A 19,831-nucleotide genomic window follows, 5' to 3' on the forward strand; every position below is an offset into this window, starting at 1 on the left:
CCATTGTAAGACACAGGAAAAAGCCACTGCACTTTGGAAACAAAAACTTCAATCTAATTTACACCTAGAAAGTGCCAATAGCCTGTCTCTCAAAGAGAGTTATTTGACTTATCACTTCTTCCCTCATACATGTTCTGAAATGACTGTGACAGGAAAATCAGAGAAATTTGAGCCCTTCTGGAGGATTGCTGACAACTATTTCTCCCACATACCATACATAAATTGAACAAGAAAGAATGAAATGAAAGTGATACTCACACCATCCCTTACCACACACGTTAGGGTTGTTTGTGGAGGGTACATGATGTAGGGACATGTAGTAGTAGGACGCGTCCCCAGCATACCTGTACTCACTACTTGGTGCCACTCTTTCACTTCTGCGCTAACGAAGCAAGCTTGGATTCTACACATTTCACATGTGTATGCATTAGAAGACATTTGATCATTAACACTGTACAGGTTCATGAGTTTCAATAAAGGCTCAACAGAATTGCTGCACCGTATATGTGACTAACATCATTTATAAGTTCACATAAATTAAACTTCATTTCGTGCCCTGCAGATGATTACAAGATCATTCCAGTAGGTGTATTTTGTTCCACTTTTTTTCTTCAATAAATGATAATTTGTGTAAAGATATTATGTGAAAATTGTTTTTAATGAACCTAGTCATTTTATCATCAGCTTCAATTCATAAGTGGCATTAATGATTTGATATTTTAACTGCTTAACTACTAGTTAGATCTGATTGTAATGTATTTTCAAATGACATTGTCAGTGTTGGTATGATTGATTGCACCTATATCTGAATATTCTGCGAGTTTTTTAGAATAGAGTTTTTAAATTTACTCTTTCTGATAAAAGATACAGGAGGAAGGCTGTATGCAGCCACCTGTGAATACTGGACCATTCATCGTGACAACACAATGACCATCTTGTCTTCATCTCAGTAATGGACCATACAGCTATTTTTGCAGCACTGCAACTGGTGTGGGTCTACCTGCAATTATTGTTTGCTGTACTATGTGTGATAGTTTAGGGCACCATTAGATACAGTGTTGGGTCTTGATTCTTGAATTTAAGGACAATCTGAGTAAAAAAAAAAAACAATCTGAGTAAAAGAACACTACATGAAGGAAATTGTAGGGTCTGGGGTGCTATCCATTTTTTAGGGTTTCCCACATGCAGTTTTTCAGCAGAGCAGAGCATTCATCAAAGACTATCAATGCCTCTGTTTACCTGGCCTGTGTTGTGTGTCAGACTTTTCTGGAATGTATCTATAATATAGGAAATTTTTGCAGAATGTAAATAATTTTGGAGTAAAGATGTTAAAACTTTGCCAGCTTTTGGAAGAAATCCTGTGAAGAGCTAGAGTACAAATACACATGCCTTTCCCAAAACACACACACACACACACACACACACACACACACACACACACACACCTTGTATTTGTACCGTAGCTCTTCATAGGATTTCTTCCAAAAGCTAGCAAAGTTGTTATTCTCTTTTGAGTGTGCCTGTTGATGACTCAACACTTCTGTTATTTAGAGAGTGGTCGCCTTTCTCCTCAAAGCTTGCACAGTTCTCTATTTTGCTTCCCTGCCAATGACTCAATGCTTCTGCTACTCGCTGATTGGTCTCCTTTACTACTAATTTATTTTTTCTGGGATGTAGTTGGACATCATCATTCAGCAACCACCATTAAAGCTTAAGTGACTCACATATTAGCCATATGGAGGAAAATTATGCATCCAGACACTCTTTGTTTCTATGCTACCATATTTAGAGGTCCTGGTTGTAACAGGCAAGAGCTCCAAACTATTTTGGGTATGCAGCCAGAGAACTGTACACTTTAGTAATGCAAATAATTTCTGTATTGTCATTTTCCTAGTCTGTGGTACAACATTCATTTCAGTCACATGTATCCTTCTGGGTGTTGCAATTTTCATGAACATTGATGTATGTGAACTGTACATTGCAGAAACATATTACCACATGGGTTTGCATTTCTTCTCAGTCTCTCCAAAACATTCCTCGAAACTTGAAGTACATTGTGTTTGCTTCCTCAAGATTTTGTATTATAATACAGTGAAATGCGTGAATAGCATTTTGTTAGATAGGGTAACTGCAGTCTGGTTTTTGGCACCAGTACCATTTTGCTTAATTTATAATTTTCCAACCATTGTTTGTGGTGTAGCTGTTATTGTTATTTTATACCAGTTAACTTTGTTTTTTTTTGTTAGGAGCGTTCTTGTGCCATATGCACAATTTTATATTCTTGCTCATTGCTCACTTCCCATTCCAAGCTTATGCTGTCCCAACCATTTTGTTGAAAGTGTAATTTATACTGTTCTCATACTGAAAATACATATAAACTGCAGATAGAATTTCTTTATTAGTGCTCAGTTGTTTGCTAATGAGCAAATGCTCACACAAATGGGGCTCACGTGTCTCTCTTGATAACAGTTATGGCAGTCATTCGGTGCTCTCTTTTGTGATTGTCTACAAACTCCTGGCCAGTTAGTTAGCCTGCCTTGGAATGCATGTGGTTCCTGTAGACAGGTAATATCATACTACTTTTCCTTACCAGTTTTCTCATCTAGTATGCAACAATCCAGTTACACATGGTGTTTAGTTGCATGAACCTATTATCATTGCGAGTCATTTATGATTGAAGTTAGTGAGATTATGAACCATGGTCATTTTCATAATGGTCCATGGTATTTAGTCCTTAATTATCACAAATCCCAAAATTTCTCTTCAGCTGATGAGAAATACCTAGAGTCAACGGGTAACATGTTTGTCTTAAAAATTTCTCATTGGCCTGTCTTGCAGCATTATCTATATCCTTGTGTAAGTGTGCCACTTACGTGTTTAATGTCAAATATTTTTTACCATTTGCTGCTCAGTATGAATTTGCATTGTCAGTCTTTTGAATCAGATTTTACGTGGCAAGTCACAGTTCATCATTAGGCATGTTTTAATGGATTTTATATTATGTGCATTCTTCACACATTTTATGGAGTAATCTTGGCTGCCATGTAAAGTGCACAAACATTTTCTTATGTTAATTACTTGTAAATGCTCCTGTGATTAAGGTAACTGGAAGTTGGAGTTATTTCAATATACAGTTATTTCTTTCCGAGCTTCACGTAGTTTGCATTTTCAGACCCAGTTCAAAAGATGGTCAACTTCCTCATATGTCTGTGGTCTCTATTGAAGTGAAGTGTAATAGTTACTTTTCCTCAATTTCTTCCATTATAGCATACTACAAAAATAAGGACTCTTTATTAAATTACATATACCACTCATATGTTGCCAAGAACATCATATATTATTAATTAAGTCTTTTTTTCTCAGGATGCTCACAATTTAAACAATTCCTTTGGTGCCCTTATTAGAAGTGACTTCCTCTGTCGATGAAAACTTTGTTATTCATACTAAAGTAACTTGGTTTCTTCCCTGTTTAAGAAATATTTGTCAGTTTTTACATTTTTCTTTTAATTCAATTAATTTATTTTTCATTGAATGCAATTAATCCTTTCTTTTGCACAGTCTAGTGAATACTATGTTTGGGTTTTTGTGTATTTGTGATATCAGGTGCCATTGACACAACTCCACTGATCTTTCCAGTTATTTCTTCAACTTTGCATTTCATTTTTTCAGCTGAATAATTCACTCATACAGTTGTCATGCTTATTGAGGGACATGCTCCATTAGTTAACACAATTGTCGTCGGATAGCTTTGTCTGTGGGCGTGCAAATCATTGTTCACAAATGTTAGGATTTATGTCTTTGTTTTGAAATCTCTTCTCATGTTTTCATTCTTGAAGTTTGTTCAGCATTGTCCCTTGGAATTTTGAGCCAGTGTGGACACCTTATTTGGTTGCATTATTTGCCTGTGACTAGTATTTATGTTTGATATGCGTATACCTTAGTAGATGCAGATAAAGGCATGAGCTGGACAGAGAGTTTAGACCTGATGCCAGCATCTGATACCTCATGGTCTCAAAAGACATTTTCAAATTGAAAAATTGTAGTAAGTAGGTATCAGCATTTTTATGACAGGAGAATATGGTGCTCAGATTTTATCCTGCGTAAGAAATGACCCAAATTTATTTTTTCGTAATAAATTTATGGGAGAGTTATTACCTTTTTTTCCATTAGGAAAGTTTGAGTGTTGTAGTGTATGAAACTAGAATATGCTAAATCTTTTTGAAGCTCCTATATTCCAAAGTACACCATGTTGAAACTCAAAATAAGCAAGGAAAAGTGGAGAGAGAGAGAGAGAGAGAGAGAGAGAGAGAGAGAGAGAGAGAGAGAGATTGATTGATTGATTGATTGATTGATTGATTTTTACAAAGTATTAGCACAATCCATATTAGAAAAGATCCTTCAGTTGGTGAAAAAGCAATGACACCTTCCTAGGGTTCGTTTGGTGATTACAGAGCTCTTTTCATCCAAGCAGAAATTAAAATTAAAAAGCGACATACAAATTAAGCTTGTAGCTGGTACGATTTTCATAGTGCTCATTGTCACAACATTCTAACGTAAAAGTTGTATGCTATACAACTTTTCAAACAAAATCTGCAAAAAATGCAACGTGAGTATGTAAACAATACACCAGTCACATTAATCATTATAATTTCTGATGTCAATATTTTGTGATTGCAATGCTTTGTTGTTCTGTTTCAGGGCTGTATGTGATGATTACTTTAAGGGCCTCCCTGAAAAAGAAAAGATACTAAAGTTTTCTTCACCAAAAGTACTTCGTCTCTTAGAAATCATCAAGCAGTTTAAACCTGTCCGATGTCTTTGTGTTAGAGAAGAAAATCAGTCTGTAAAAGACACTAAAATATGCACTGTTCCTGAATGTTGTGGTGTGATTAAAAACAGAGAATTTCCAGAAGAAACTATTTCTGTATTAAGTTATGACAGATCTTTACTCCTGTCACTAAACTTTTCGCCAAGTGTTGATGCAATCAAAATTCAGAATCATGTGAAATGCAAAGACTTACCCTTCAGTATATGTGATACAACTGAATGCCAAAGAATGTCCAATCACATATATGATAATAACAGCATGAACTGTTTTATAAAGCATCGTTCATTTCCAGTTTGCATATACAGTTGTTCTCTACGGACCTGTGGGGATGAAGACATTCACGGAAAGCATGTCCACATGAATGGTAGTACTCTGAAGATTGTTAGTGAACAATTTTCAATAGCCAACGTGTTAAGAAATGTTTGGAATTCATGTAGGAGGAGCTTGCATTCCAGTTCAGAAAGTTTGTGTCATGTTGAACTAAATAAACTGTCTCCTGTGAGCTTATTAAGAACTTTGCATATCAATAATTGTGACTGTATTCACTGTAAATACCATGCTTATGTTTCCTTACATGAGGGATATAGTGAAGAAAATAATGTGGATGAATGTGTTGTTAGTGTGCTGTCAAAGAATGACGTATCCACTTTCCGTGAGAATTTGAGTAGTGAAGTGTCTTTAAATAATACATTGACAAAATCATATTTTGATAACTATGATGATCAGAAGAGTGAGCCTTCCACTCCCTGCAGAGCAGTGATTGGAAGAGGACGTTCATCGAAACAACTACGAAAGGCTGGACCTGGGTCTGGAAAGTTCGATGTTCAAGGCAGAAATTTCCGAAGTGCCTTGCAGGATGACGCAGATGCACTTTGTGGCATAGTGTTCGTTGAGAAGAAATTCACAGCTAAGATCCTTTATCACCTTTTAAATGTTAGTTTTTGCAAAATTATGTTTCCTCTTTATGTTGTTTCAGACTGTGTATAAATTGAAAGATTTTGCCTGCACATCTAATTGCATATGTGCAGTGAAAGATTAGAAAAAAATAGAAATGTTTTGAGTGCAATGTATAGTTTGCTGTGTTTACAGAGATAAGGTTAGTAGATAATCAGTTTCTAATGAATTTCATAGTGCCACAGAAATGATTCTTGTGTTATACAGCAGAAATAGTTTCTAAGTTACCTATAACATGTAGTTATGTGTTGTCTTTCTGTGCTCTACTTCCCTGAACAACCTTGCATGATCTCATCATAGTTTATTGGAATCACAGTCAGGTGAATTCATATCTTACCTATATCATGTATAACTGATATTGTTTATAACGTATTTCGTTAGAACATATAACTCAAATCAGAGAGGCTTAGAGAAGTTGTTGCCCAGGATCAAATACACCCCTGCATGTACGTGCTAAAAAACTTGCGTTCTTCATACATGACAGATAAATTCTGTTTTCATGTATTTCCAACAGGGATTTGGGATTGTACACTATTGTACGAGGGGCGTTCAGAAAGTAAGCTCCGATCGGTCGCGAAATGGAAACGACTATGAAAATCCGATAAAGCTTTGCACAGATGTGTTGGGTAGTGTCTCTAGTATAACCCCAGTTAGCATCACGTCGCTCTTCTCATTTCTGAGCTCGCAGTGAGTGCGTAAAGATGTCTAGAAAATAGTGTCTGCCGCCAAGTACGAGGGCCTGGTGAGAAATTTCGCCTGAAGCTATGCAGCTAATATTACATAACTGTCGTGCTGTTTCGTCTTCACGACAATTCTCAGTCGCATTCTGCAGGGGCAGTGAAGATGCTCCTGCATCGTTTTCAAATGGAAATGTTAGATTACCCACAATACAGTCCGCAATTGTCTCCCCCTGAGTTTCATCTCGGGTCACATGAACCGCTGTCTTTTAAGACAACATTTTGACACAGACAACGAGGTGTAGGCCAGCGTGGAGAATTGGCGGAAAGCACTGGCGGCTGCCTTCTATGATGAGGCTATTGAAAAGTTGGTACAACGCTATGACAAAAGTCTAAGTCAGAACGGCGACTACGTAGAGAAGTAGCTGAAAGGTGTAGCTAATTGTTACAAGTAAAACATTTCTGATGTTCACTGTGGTTTCAATTTGGCAATCAATCGGAGCTTACTTTCTGAACAGGCCTCGTATATGTTCATATGAAATATGGTGCTAAGTATGGCATTGGCACAAAGAATTTTGAATGGATAAAGGGTAATATGTAATTAATTGTGATATGGAAGTAATAGCTTAACATGCAGTTGATAACCAGGTAATTAGAGATCTGTCATTATGCATAAATCACATGTCAATCAAGTACATGCAATTTTTTCTGTTTGTACTTACAAAGACTGTTAATAAGTGTGTTACTCAATCCACAGTAAATCTACTTCTTTCAAAACTGCCATTTTCACATAAACATTATTCAGTAAATATGTATTTACCAATTCACATGATGTGGGTTGAAGCTGTGTGCAGGATGTGGTCCAGAATCGAAGTCCCAACATTTTTTGTCAGCAGTCTTATCAACTGGTTCATTTCATTACACATTTCACTGCAGAGTGATGGATTCCATTCCCAAGCCTAGTTTTTATTGTACATTGCTTTTGCCATCTCTGACATACGGAATGGAACTTTCAACAAGTCTGGCTCGGAATATCACTTCATTTTATTTACAAAACTTAACTTTTTTTAGTCACTTTTGTTACCATAATTAGTTTATCCATGGTGAATTTCAAAAACGTGCTGTTGAAATACAAACTGTCAAATTATTCTGTGTTTAAAAGTAATGGAAGCAGAAAAAAGTATAATGGTTTGTAAATTTTATTAAGATAGTCACAGACCTATATCTTTCCCATTGTAATATGGGTAAACTTAAGTTTCATGTATTTACTCCTTGAAAGTTTACATGCAACAAGCCCCACATATCTGAAATGGGAACATTTAGACAAAAGGTGACAAACGTTCAGAGAACATGAATTCAGTTCTCCATCTGGTCATCCAGATTTATGTTTTCTGTTGTCTTCCTAAACCACTTAAAACAAACACCAGGATGATACCTTCGAAACATGACACAGACTTCCTCAGATTCTCCTATCTGATCTTGATCTCCATTTCTAATGGTAATAAAAGATTGCAAAAACTCACATTGGTTGAATGGTACAATTCAGTGAACAGATCAAAAGCTACCGTACAGTGGATAAGTCTGATGTTAAGAGCAAAGATAATTGACAGAAACACAAAATATTAAATTCTACCTATGAAAATATATTCATATATGATGATTCTGTTGCTGTATCACTTTTTTAGTGGTTTACAAACTCACCACTGAATGATTCTGAAATAAGTACTCCTGGTCTTGAGAAACAATTATGAATATTCAAATAGATCTAGGAAGCTGGCCCCGATGGAATTCGTTTCCTTTCTTTGCCTTTCCTTTTAGATTTTTACCTCAAATGTGCTGCAGAATTAAGCCCTCTCTGAGCTAATGTTTCTCAAGAATCTCGTGCGCTGTGAATAAGCTTGTATGACTGGCAAAGAACACAAGTCATTTTTGTTAATAATAAAAAAGATAAAGTAATTGTTACACAGAACTACAGACCAGTTTCCCTAATGTCTGTCTGTTGCAGAATCCTACTGCATAATGTAAACTTAAACCTTATGACGTTGCATGAGGACCGTAAAACACAACTGGCTTTATTCTCCTTACAGGGTGATTTTGTTAAATGAACACAAATTGTAGAAAATAATTTCTGAGAGAATAAGGAGGAAAACAGCTCATATGGACATACAGCCCACACTAGAGAGGGTGCAATGTTGTACACAATGGCAGCACACTCGCACATCAGTACTGGGGGGCATCCACTTCACCCTGAAGCAGACTCACTCTGGCATGGCCATGTGTCGTGTAGTGCAGCACTGAGAGATGACGGCCTGGTATACCAACTGGAATCAGGCCAGGATGGTCTTTATATGTGGAATGGCAGATGGCAGCAGGACTCTATCAGGACAAGTATTCCTACTGACAGCAATTGCTCCGCAAACTGTTTACAACAGAGTTACATCATTTGTATGACAAGCACTCATTATGCTTGTGCCAGGATGACACTTTTGAACATGCACATCAGTCACTGCTGCATAGTGTTCATGCATGCTTAGAGGCATGAGGGGGCCGCTTCAAACACCTTGTCTAATGGTAGCCTCATTACATCATGTTAGGTACCATGCTTTACTGTACAGGCATTATGAATTAATAAATATGATACACACTATGCATTTCCGGCCACATGCCCCTAAGACTTTTTTTGCACCTTATCCTCTCAGGGGGCTGCAGTTTTTCTCCATTTACCAAAATCATCATGTATATATTTTGTAAACAGTATATGCAGGTGAACAGATGGATAAACTCTTCATAGGTTTTTTGAAGGTGTTTGACACTACCACATTATTGAGTGGTAACGGAGATATAGGCTTATATCCTAACAAAAATGTGATTAATTCAAAGAATTTTAATGTGATATAGCCCAATAAATTATAGTGCATGGCAGTGTTCAACAGAAATGAAATTTATATTGCATGTGTCTCAAGGATGTGTAATAGGACTACCAGTGTTCTCAATATACATAAACAATTTCTCCGATAAAGTCAGCAGCACTCCTAGTTGTTCATTGACAATGTTTTTGTCTACAGAAAAGTATTGTAAGGAAGTACAGAATGATTAATAAAGCATTTCCACACGTTGTATTGAATGACAGAACTCTTTAAATATGGACATATGCAAGATCATGCCTAGAACAGAGTGAAAGAACACAATATCTTCCAGTGATGAGAGGCTCCACATCATTTAAATATCTTTGGATCATATTACAATTCTTTAAATATCTTTGTATCATATTAAGATTCAATATGGAATAGGAAACTGGTAGTAAGAAAAATGGACTGAAGAATCAATATGATTTGGAGAGTTATAGAAAAGTGACAGAGGAATTTTCATACTAGATGCTATGAGCAAAATTGTAAAGTGCTGCTTCAGACTTTAAAGTTCATATCAAGTTAGCATCACAGTAGACATCGAATGAATTTAGGGAAGTGCTATGGAAATGGTAATGGGTCAGTGCTGCTCATGCAGAACACAGTAGAAATACTCATGGAATCCTTCTTCCTCATGGGTTCCACCTACCAACTATTTATAGTCTGTCATTCTACATCTTTGTTGTGCTTCTCAAACATTTTTCCCCCACAGTTTATTCCATAGCATGCTCGTGGTTGTCTAGTGGGTTGAGCACTAGACTGTGGCCCTGGAGCTTCCAGGTTCAATCCTGGATAGGGATGGGCATTTTCATCCTTCCAGTGCCTCCAGGACATCCAAATGAGTAGTGGGGATTTTTCTCAAAGGTAAAAGGCAGCTGGGGCAAGGGGCCTGCCACCCAATCCCATCCTAGTACGTGGGATACACACAGCCTGCAGTCAGGCTGAGTGTGTGTTGACAGAATTGTATCACAGGCATTACCTTTATCTTTATGTTATAGCATGTTTTGGCAGACTCAGATCACATTTCTGAGGACATGGTTATGCAAATTAATTTATTTAAGAAAGATCTTCTGTTCTTATAAATCACTGGAATGAGGAAAGAAGCAGCATTGGACAGAGGATGGGCCACATAAGCAAGGTGTCAAGACACTGTATCTTAGATTACGAAATTACAAACTTGTGTTATTTGTTAGGGCCTCCACAGTTGGGATAACATTCTGAAATACATGGTTAGGGCTTCAGAGGTATAGGCAAGAGTTATAGAACTTTGCCCACATGATAGGAGTGAAAGGATATAGTTTGGCATAGGATAAAGTGTGACCACCATGAGTGGTGGAAGAAGATACAGGACCAATTATGAGAGGAGGTAGCCGAGAAAGATAGTGAGATGTTTATTTGGAGTCTAAAGACAATATTGAAGTAAGAGACAAGATGTATGAATCTAGTTGGGAGGTGAATAAGAAGGAAATGAATGGCAACAAGAACCATGAATGGGACTTGGAAGGGGAAAGAAACAAGTGAGGGACAGCGACTAACAAGATAAAGACCTTGAAGGTCTGCAGAATTGAAGGATTTATTGAATGCACAGTTCTCACCTGCTACGTTCAGAAAAGTATATTTGGTTGAGGAATACATCCAGATACCAGGAAGATTGTGAAGCAGCTGTTGAAACTGACCATGTTGTGCTGAGAAGCATACTCTACAACAGTATAGTTTAAGTTATCATTGGCTACAGCTCACAATGGGCTTCGATACAGCTGAGCAGTTGGTGTGTGACCATCTACACACAGAAGGGTGTATAGTAGTTGCTGTGAAGTTTATATGAAACTGGATCTTTTACAAGGGTATGATAAAGGAGCAAATAGTTGGGACCACAAGCGCTGTAAAGACAAATTTTGTACTTGGGGTGGATAGTAAAATACTACATTTAGGCAGAATTTTGAAAGGGTCTGTCTATTTTGGTGCAGAGTAGATGTCAGGGTCACATTGTGGAAAAGGGTGTTGGAATTGGGGGGGGGGGGGGGGGTTGCCACTTTGATGATTGATTATCCAGTATGTGTGAAGAACTAAGAGCATGGAAGGATGTGGCACAAGAGATTCATGTGTCATCCAGGTGAGGAGAGTGGAGCCATCAAACATTTTAGAAAAGGGACTGATTTTTCATTGCAGGTGTCTCAATTTTGAGTGGGAAAGCTGTAAAAGGAGAACACTGGTATGAATGCAGTATAGTCTCCTATAACTACCCTTCAGAATTTGATTTATGTAGCTATAATTTTACCTCTATTGTTGCCCTTAAAGACTTGTTGTGTTATTGTCTCACAAGGTACCATGTTAATCTTCATATAGCAGTTTTTGTTAGTTTTCTTCCTATTGTGCCAATAGGTTATCTTGACTAGATGGTGATTCTTGATGTCTGTCTCTTATTTATATTCATCCAACAAAATTTAAATATGATTTTTGCTAAAAGAACTGTCTTGACATATTTTTGAGCAGTTTATTTTTTAGGGTTTCATACTGTACGTGGTAAAAACGGAATCCTTATAGGATCACTTTGTTGTCCGTCTGCCTGTCCATCTTGTAGGACCCATTTTTCTAAGGAAATGGTGTATGTATTAAGTTGAAATTTGTGTCAGATAGTAAGGTCTACAGTCCCTTGCTGGTGTAAAAAATTCAAGCTTGTAAGTCAGTGCAGTGAAAAGATACGGCCATTTATGCCACATATTTTGATACTCGCAGACTCACTTGTCAAAACCTAGAGCTGAATTGTCTGTGTTGGGCCTGGTGGTCTGGCAATAAAGCACAATATTATTATCTTTATACATAGTTAAGTTAGTGCAGAACCTGCAGACCATGAATCCTACTCACACTTGACTATTTTTAGGGCCGTTGTTTTGTTTTATTTCCCCATATTTCGTAGTTACAGTTGCAAGCTTTTTGTGGTATACTCATTTCCTCAAGTTATCTACAGAGTAGGTGATAGTGATCTGGTCATAAAATTTGAGTTGAATTTGTATTTTTGCCAGAACTACAGTGCCCTGTTTTTTACCATGTCACCTAAGTTGACTTTGCCTTTGTAATTAAATTTCCACACCATTATCTAACAATATAAGATAATTATTAAAGACCTTATGATTTCTTTGTTGGAAGTAGGAATGGGTGTTGCGTGAATGAGTTGTTCAGAATGAATGCTCGACTTGTATAAAGTGTGAACTAACCATTCAGTTTCAACGAACTGATATTTCCAATACTTCACAATTCTCACACTTCTTAGTATTCACAACTCATTTGATTTGGCTGTGGCTCACTTACCCACTCTCTTTCCCAGTCCCTTTACATCAACGCTGTGTCACTCGTTCCACCTTCTCTTCACAGTTCCATCCTCTCTACCAGCTGTGATCTTACACCATTAAAGATATAAACAGAGACACTAACAGTGTCAGTGCAGTCATTATACAAGTAACATGCCTGTGTTGTGAGTCTGGAAGTGAAGCATGCATAGAATCCGTGGCCAAAAGATAATCCTCATTGTAGAAATGTTTATGTCACATCATAACTTAAATAATAACATAAATGACACTTTGAGGATTAGTGTAATTAAATTAAAAAGATATTTAAATGAATAAGAGTAAACAGATTGGTATCATTTCTGAAGTGAATGTTTAGAGATTTCCATTTAGAAACATGATTTGTTCCACTCTCTTCCTGTCAGGCAATTTCTTCTGTCTTCTATAAGGTGTCCTGTGTTTGAGAACACTCTTTCACACAGCGTGTAGGTTTGCAACAATACACAGTCGAATTTTTGCAAGTTCAAAGAGTGACGGGTATACTGACTACCATTCAGACCACCACTGCAGTGGAGTGCCTTCCCTCTATAGCAGAGGTTCTTGCAGATATTTGCCAATTTCCATTATTACAGCAGATCTTGGATGTGGATTACTCTGCTGCCTGGAAAATGCCTCATCAAATTCAACCCAGAGATATGAAGTAGATTGGTGATTGGGACTGGGATTTTTGTAGTAGCAGTGGATGCATCCATTGTGTATTTCTCATAATGCCTGATCGGGTTTAATTTTACTGTCCCACTAGAATTTTTATCAGAAAATTTGTCTAATTTGAACCAGGGATTCAATGAGTTGCTTCTGTGAAAGTTGAATTTTTTGCTATACTGCAAAATTGCTGGTACTCCATCAGTCATCTGCTGCACATCACCACGAATTTCAGTGTTACTGACAACTCTGTAACACCATATTTCCTATGAGTAGAAATCTGTGGATAATTGATAGTTATGAGTGACATCGGATAATTCTTGACATCAGCTATTATTTACAGTGTATCAGAGGTTGAATTCCACCTTGTTGTGGTATCATGTTTTAGTGCCAGGACAGTCTTTTCAACTGTTCCTGCATCATTTCGAGTTTCATGCTGGTCTGTGAACTACTTTTAAAAGATCAAAGATTTTTTAACTTTATTCAGAATGAGATGAATGTGCTGAAGCCGATTTTGAACAGTTAATTTCAGCGTTGTGCAAAACAGGGAATATGTTTCCAGGCTGTGAGTCTTATAGCTGCCACAATATTGGCAGTATTATATCTAACTACACACATGACATTTTCTTCAGTGCCCTGTTCCAAGATAACATATCACAGTTCTTCGGAAAGGTTCTCTAGAGTGTACCTTTCATCGTATTTAAAGCGCTCGAGGAAGGAAGATGCCACCTCCAGGTCTTTAACAAAGTATGCTGGCAATGTAAAATAGCTCTGATTTCTGATTGAAGTCCACCCATCCATTGTCAGCACAACTGCTTCTGCAGTATTAATTTTGGTTTTCGTTACTTCCTTTGTCACGGCATACTGTTGCTGGGGAAGTGTGTTGTAAATGGTTTTCCGTAAGTGCTATTTGGTTTACCTATGATCTTTTGAAAATACGTGCTGTCAGCTACACTAAAGACCAGATAACCTAACCACAATCTCTAGAAATGTAACATCTGTGGTTTCTTTTGTTAGACATAGGCCCCACAAAGCACATAGCCAATGTTTCTTGATATTGAGGTCAGCTTATTGTTGTTGAAGTGGCACTGTTATCCTCTGGCACTGGCTGCTGTTCGGTTCTGGCAGTTGTTGAGGTCGGTTGCACATCATCTGGGTTATCTTTCGAAGAAATGTTGAAAGGTGCAGGAGCAGGAGGCACTAAATTCCAGACAGACAGACAGAGACACTGTTTAATGCATCATACGAACATAATGAACAATTTTAAATGTATTTCATGCTCTGTATGAAACAGACCTTGAGCAAAAGGTGCATTTGACTTCCCAATCACCTAAACTGGTGAAGAAATCTCAAATTTCACTACTTTTCCATGATAGTGAGTTGTTAGCCGTAGTGAAACAGTGAACAGAAACAAAAACACCCCAGGGAAAGGGGTGGCTCCTTCATGCCCTTTATGCCACTCCTTGCAGCCTTTTTATGCTGATTCTGAACGGTGGTGTGTCTAGAATGGTTTCCTCAGCCTTTTTTCACATGTCGACACCTTGTTGTTTGAAGTGTTATTGAGCCTGAGGGTGATGTCGCAGGGTGCACGCTTTTGCACCATTACAGGAGAAGGTTATAGGCACATTTGAGCCAGGTTTCAAACTTGAGCATCACAATAGTTGGGGATTACAATGTTTCAAAAAAGTAATCCTATGATTGTGTTGCAAATTGTAGTTTAGTATTGCTTACTTTTTTAATCAGATAATGATGGTGATGTTACTGTCATTAGAGAGAATACTGAATTTAAAAAAATTATCAATTTTGGGGGGGGGGGGGGGGGGGAGGGGGGGGGAAGAGGAGGGGTACTCGGTTTTGTTTACCTAGGCATAAATTGTGTGTGATACAGTACATTTTGAGTTTTATCTCCACAAATACTCATTAAAGTTTTCTATATCTAGTAAGAAAGCATATAAGAAGTAATTCTGGTAAAATTTATTTTAATTTCATAAGTGAGCCCATTTTGATACACAGATTTACTATAAAAGTACAAATAAATATAAAACTTTCTTCATATGCATTTTGTTGTACTAGAAACAATCTTTTCCTGTAACTATTCACTGAAATCTCATAAATGATGTAAACTATCGATGAAAAGCTTCACATGTTAACAGCAGACATTATTTCATGCATAAAGCAAAGTTAGAGGGATTTTGTTTGAAAGTCATAGAGATACATTTTGGTGTGTTCAAACATTATAAGTATGACTGTTGTAATGGTGTAATTTTTGCTTGTTACCTATCCTTTGTGATTACTATTCATTTCTTGAACTATATTTACAGTATTGTTTTGAAGTTTTGGCTTAGTATACAAGAAATTACTGCTCAGCTCTTTAAGCTCCCATTCATAGTCACAAAACATAATGAAAATTTTCTTAATGGAAGTGAATATAGTTTCATAAATTGCTTCTGTTAGATCATTTTATGCTATAGGATTCAAATATTTTTATATATTATTTGTAACTTGTACTTATACATCACAAGTAACACAAAGATTTTTTTGAATAAAAGCTATAAAAAATGCAACGCACTAAATCATTGTGGACATTGTTCCCACCTCTGAAACATTGATTCATTCAGTATCATATGCTTTTAAACCTCACAGATTTGATATTTAAAGCCTGCTGCTGTCATACTTCATGCATTTAAATGTGAAGTGGAACCCGCATATGATAGGAAATTCAATTCTGTTCATCACCATTTATTTTCAATTCATAACTAAGTGCAAGTAATGTGAATTTGCACAAAAAGAAAACCTTTGTGCAATGCATGCCAATAGCGGCAGCAGTACTGATGTGTTGCTTGCATTGATCAATGGAAAATACTTCTTCAGTGACCTATATCAGGTCAATAATTAGCCATGGGTCTAAGTTCAGGGCAGCTTGTTCCATGGCATGGCAATGTTTAAAGGGGAAAAAAAGTTGATTTAGAGAGATGGAGGTGAAAGAATATGCATACCAAAACTTCCTTGGAACCAAGCATTGTGCAAGGATGGTCATATTCAATACAATATTTTCCCCAATACAGTACTTTTGTGCTTGTCATCATCATTAATGTGTTATGTTAGTGTGACACTGTTTTACATTGCTGTTGTAGGAATCTGAAAAGTTGGTACATCAGTCACTGTCAACTTCCAGTGTAATGTTTTGTGGACTCGGTCCTCATTGATTATGTTCTTATGTAGTTTAAAGAATTTCTTGGTGCCATTAATTTATTGCAATTCCTGATACATAATATTTCAACATCTTTAGGCAGATTTGTGTGCATTATTTGTTTTAATCCATTTTCATCAAGTGCAGTATCAGAATAAATGATAGGAAGTGATTAAGTGTTGCTTGTTTCAGAAAGTTAACAGGTCAGGTCAGAAAAAGATGAGATATTTTATTAAAGTGTCAAAAGTTAATAACTTATAAAACAGGAAGGAGCATACAGCCATCATCATCATCATCATCATCATCATCATCAGTTCCTCTATTGTGGATGGTCCAGGCTACTTGATGTCTTCCTGTGTTTGTCTTTTGTTATCTGCAAAATAATCTGAGGTAACAAAACAACTATTATATACAACATGAGGTAACTTAGTTCAGTATGACTGAAATTGTATCTGGAATATTGATTACTGATTACACAGTACAGTTAAGTATTGACATATCTTGTGAAGGATCCAGTGGTGGGTCATTTGCTGGTCCTTCATCAAGGTTATCAGTGTTTTAGCTGAAATTGAGAATATAATTGTCATTGGTCAAAGAAGGTTCTCCTGCATTTTTGTGGACTCTCTTGTAGATGAGACAAATTTGTGAGCAATGTAAGTCTGCCTTCTTACACCCACAACTACTGCATTGGTCTTTCTTGCATCTGCATGAATTCTGTTTTAAAATTGCATCTGGTGCAAGGTTCTGGAAAGTGGTGACTGGCACGAAACCTCTTTTGGTTCCCAATCTTCAGAAGTGTGCTAATGCTAATAGTCTGGTCTCAGCTAAACCTCGTAAACAACCTTCAGGAAGTGCTGCCATGCTGCTGCCTTAGTGGAGGGGGTAATGAAGTGAAATTGGATTTAGTCTTGGAGGAGGATGATAAATATTGCTTGTACCACAAGTTATTAAGTGAATTCAGTTGGACAGCGTAAATAGTATTGAAAAGTCCAATTAAACTACTGCCAAGCATAATGTAACTTGTAGCTCCCATGACTATCATTAAGAAATGAAAAATCCAAACCATGCGGTAATATTGGATAGTTCATGGTAATCCTGATGACTTGCAAGAATATCGTGTCCTGTGGCTGATCAAATGTTAAAGTGCAGGTAATTTAGTTTAATTATTTAGTCACCTCTTCTCCAATCAACAGTGCAGTGTATCATAATTACTTGGAGATCCATTAATGAATGGCTGGCAATTAGCCGATGTTGCTTCATATGGGCCATCGCTTTTGTCTATACCATCCAGGAATGCACAGAATTTCTTTGTTTTTTCCATATAGCCACAATAAATGAGGTACAGATGAGATTACCGTATCAGTGGATGGGTATTTTCATGAAGATCGAAGATATTTCTGAAAGTGACTGAAATAGACAGCTCCTAATCTCCCAACATCATCTGTCAAAGATTGCAGTTTTAGTCAAGGGAATAAATTGCTCAGGAGCAACTGCACTGCTTGAGCTAATACATAGTATGCCACCCTTTACATCAAAAGTATTGTGCCCATCAGTAGGTTGAGCATTAAAGTTAACATTAAGAAAAACAGAATTTGTTTACTGGTAGTGGATGACTTACAATTCTTGACACTTCCAAACTTCTGTATAAGATGGACAAAATCATAGGGATGACAGCACACTAATAGGATTCTCATACTGTTTGTCCAGAAATGCTGCCAGTCCAAACTGGTCTGGTAAAATACACGATTTTCATCTCTACTGCCATCAAATTATACAGGGTGAACCAAAACTCCACTTACAAACTTTCAGCGGTTCCACAGGGATACGTTCTAAGTATTATGGTACAAAGTATCCATGTTCTCCTGTTTCTTGTTACAGAGTTATTGCATTTTGTTTGATTGCATTGAAAATAGTACACAACAGTGCAGACATCAACAGCATGTGCTGTGTGTCTTGTTTGGAAACAAACTTGCGGTACTTGCTGTAGACAACAATAATGTCCACTTTACTCTTCACCCTCTAGCTTTCATTCAGTACTGTACTGTTCCGCCTTGTGTTTGTATTTCTGGCAGTGTCAGTTGTATATTAACAGTGATACATAGCACTATGGGTAGGTTTACTGATGATGAGTTTACTAATATGTACTTTGTTTATTATCTCACTGAATGCAGTGGAAGAATGGCATGATGATGCTTGTACTGAGCTCTTCCTGCTATGACAAGAAATCAGGTGTGTTGTACATTTTTGTGATTGCATATTAATGTCTTTTCCATTTTTGTGGATCTGTTTGCTCAAAAGTGAAAGTAATTGGGGTAACAAACTGAGTAAATCACAATTATCTTATTACTCTCTAATGAGCTGCCAGAGAGTGTGGATCCCTTGTATCAAAATACTTTGAAGGTATCCATGAACGACCTCTGAAAGTTTGTCATCAGAGTTGTGGTTCACAGTGTAATACTAGTACTATAGATTTCTTTTTCTATATGTCATGATGTCCACATTTTTATGCAGTATTACAAACTGTAAATACGCAAAATGTGGATAGTATCATACCATATCATAAACTTGGTTTCATATGTCTTTAACAATTAGAGGGAATTATGTGCCTCCTTTCTTCTTGTTGAGACAGCAACTTTGTTTATACTATCTGTTGTCCAAAATTTGATAGCTTATATTTTGAGAACACGCAAGGCTTTTTATTGTTTGCAGTAACTGTTGTCACTGTACCACATCTGTATTTCTTGAGTTGAGATTTGACTATCGCAAATTGTCTTTATTTTGGTCCATTAACTCATCCAGGTAAAACTGAGACTTCATTGTTTTCAATAAAAATGTAAATATTTTGCATAGCTGTTTTGATTTCGCTGGCGAATGAACTGTGTGATGTATGTATCTCCGTTTTTGGACGATCGTGCAATTTTCTCATACACAAATTGTGATATTGGCCATCAGCACCCACCAAGTTACTAATTGGGGAAATATGTTCTATTATGCCTTGTTCAGTGTCATCACCACATTCTGCAGCTCATTTTATAACTCTAACCTGTTACACAATGTTGCGATCAGTGTTGTTCTTGTTTTCTTCCTGTGCAAACTCAATTCTTACACAAAAACCACACAAAAGGCAGTGAGTTTGAAACTGGAAGGTACTTCACAAGAACGTGTTGTCGAATGGTATCAGCCCTGCTTAACCCATTTGAGATAGGCAGCAATCACTTTTTCATTTATGTACAGTTTTCTACATTTTTCGTGCACTTCAATCCATCTTTTGAACTCAAGATGCACTGACC

General features: G+C 37.0%; 1 protein-coding gene across 1 annotated transcript in view; it reads left to right on the forward strand.

Annotated features, from left to right (window-relative positions):
- The window catches only part of LOC126470068 (endoribonuclease Dcr-1-like), a 287,625-nt gene that overhangs the window by 145,854 nt on the left and 121,940 nt on the right, over positions 1-19,831 (forward strand). The window contains exon 9 of the mRNA XM_050097576.1: positions 4,699-5,761. Coding sequence (XP_049953533.1) covers positions 4,699-5,761 — 1,063 coding nt within the window. The remainder of the gene's footprint in view (positions 1-4,698; positions 5,762-19,831) is intronic.

This window comes from Schistocerca serialis, chromosome 3, assembly GCF_023864345.2.
Source record: "Schistocerca serialis cubense isolate TAMUIC-IGC-003099 chromosome 3, iqSchSeri2.2, whole genome shotgun sequence".
Lineage (NCBI taxonomy): Eukaryota > Metazoa > Arthropoda > Insecta > Orthoptera > Acrididae > Schistocerca > Schistocerca serialis.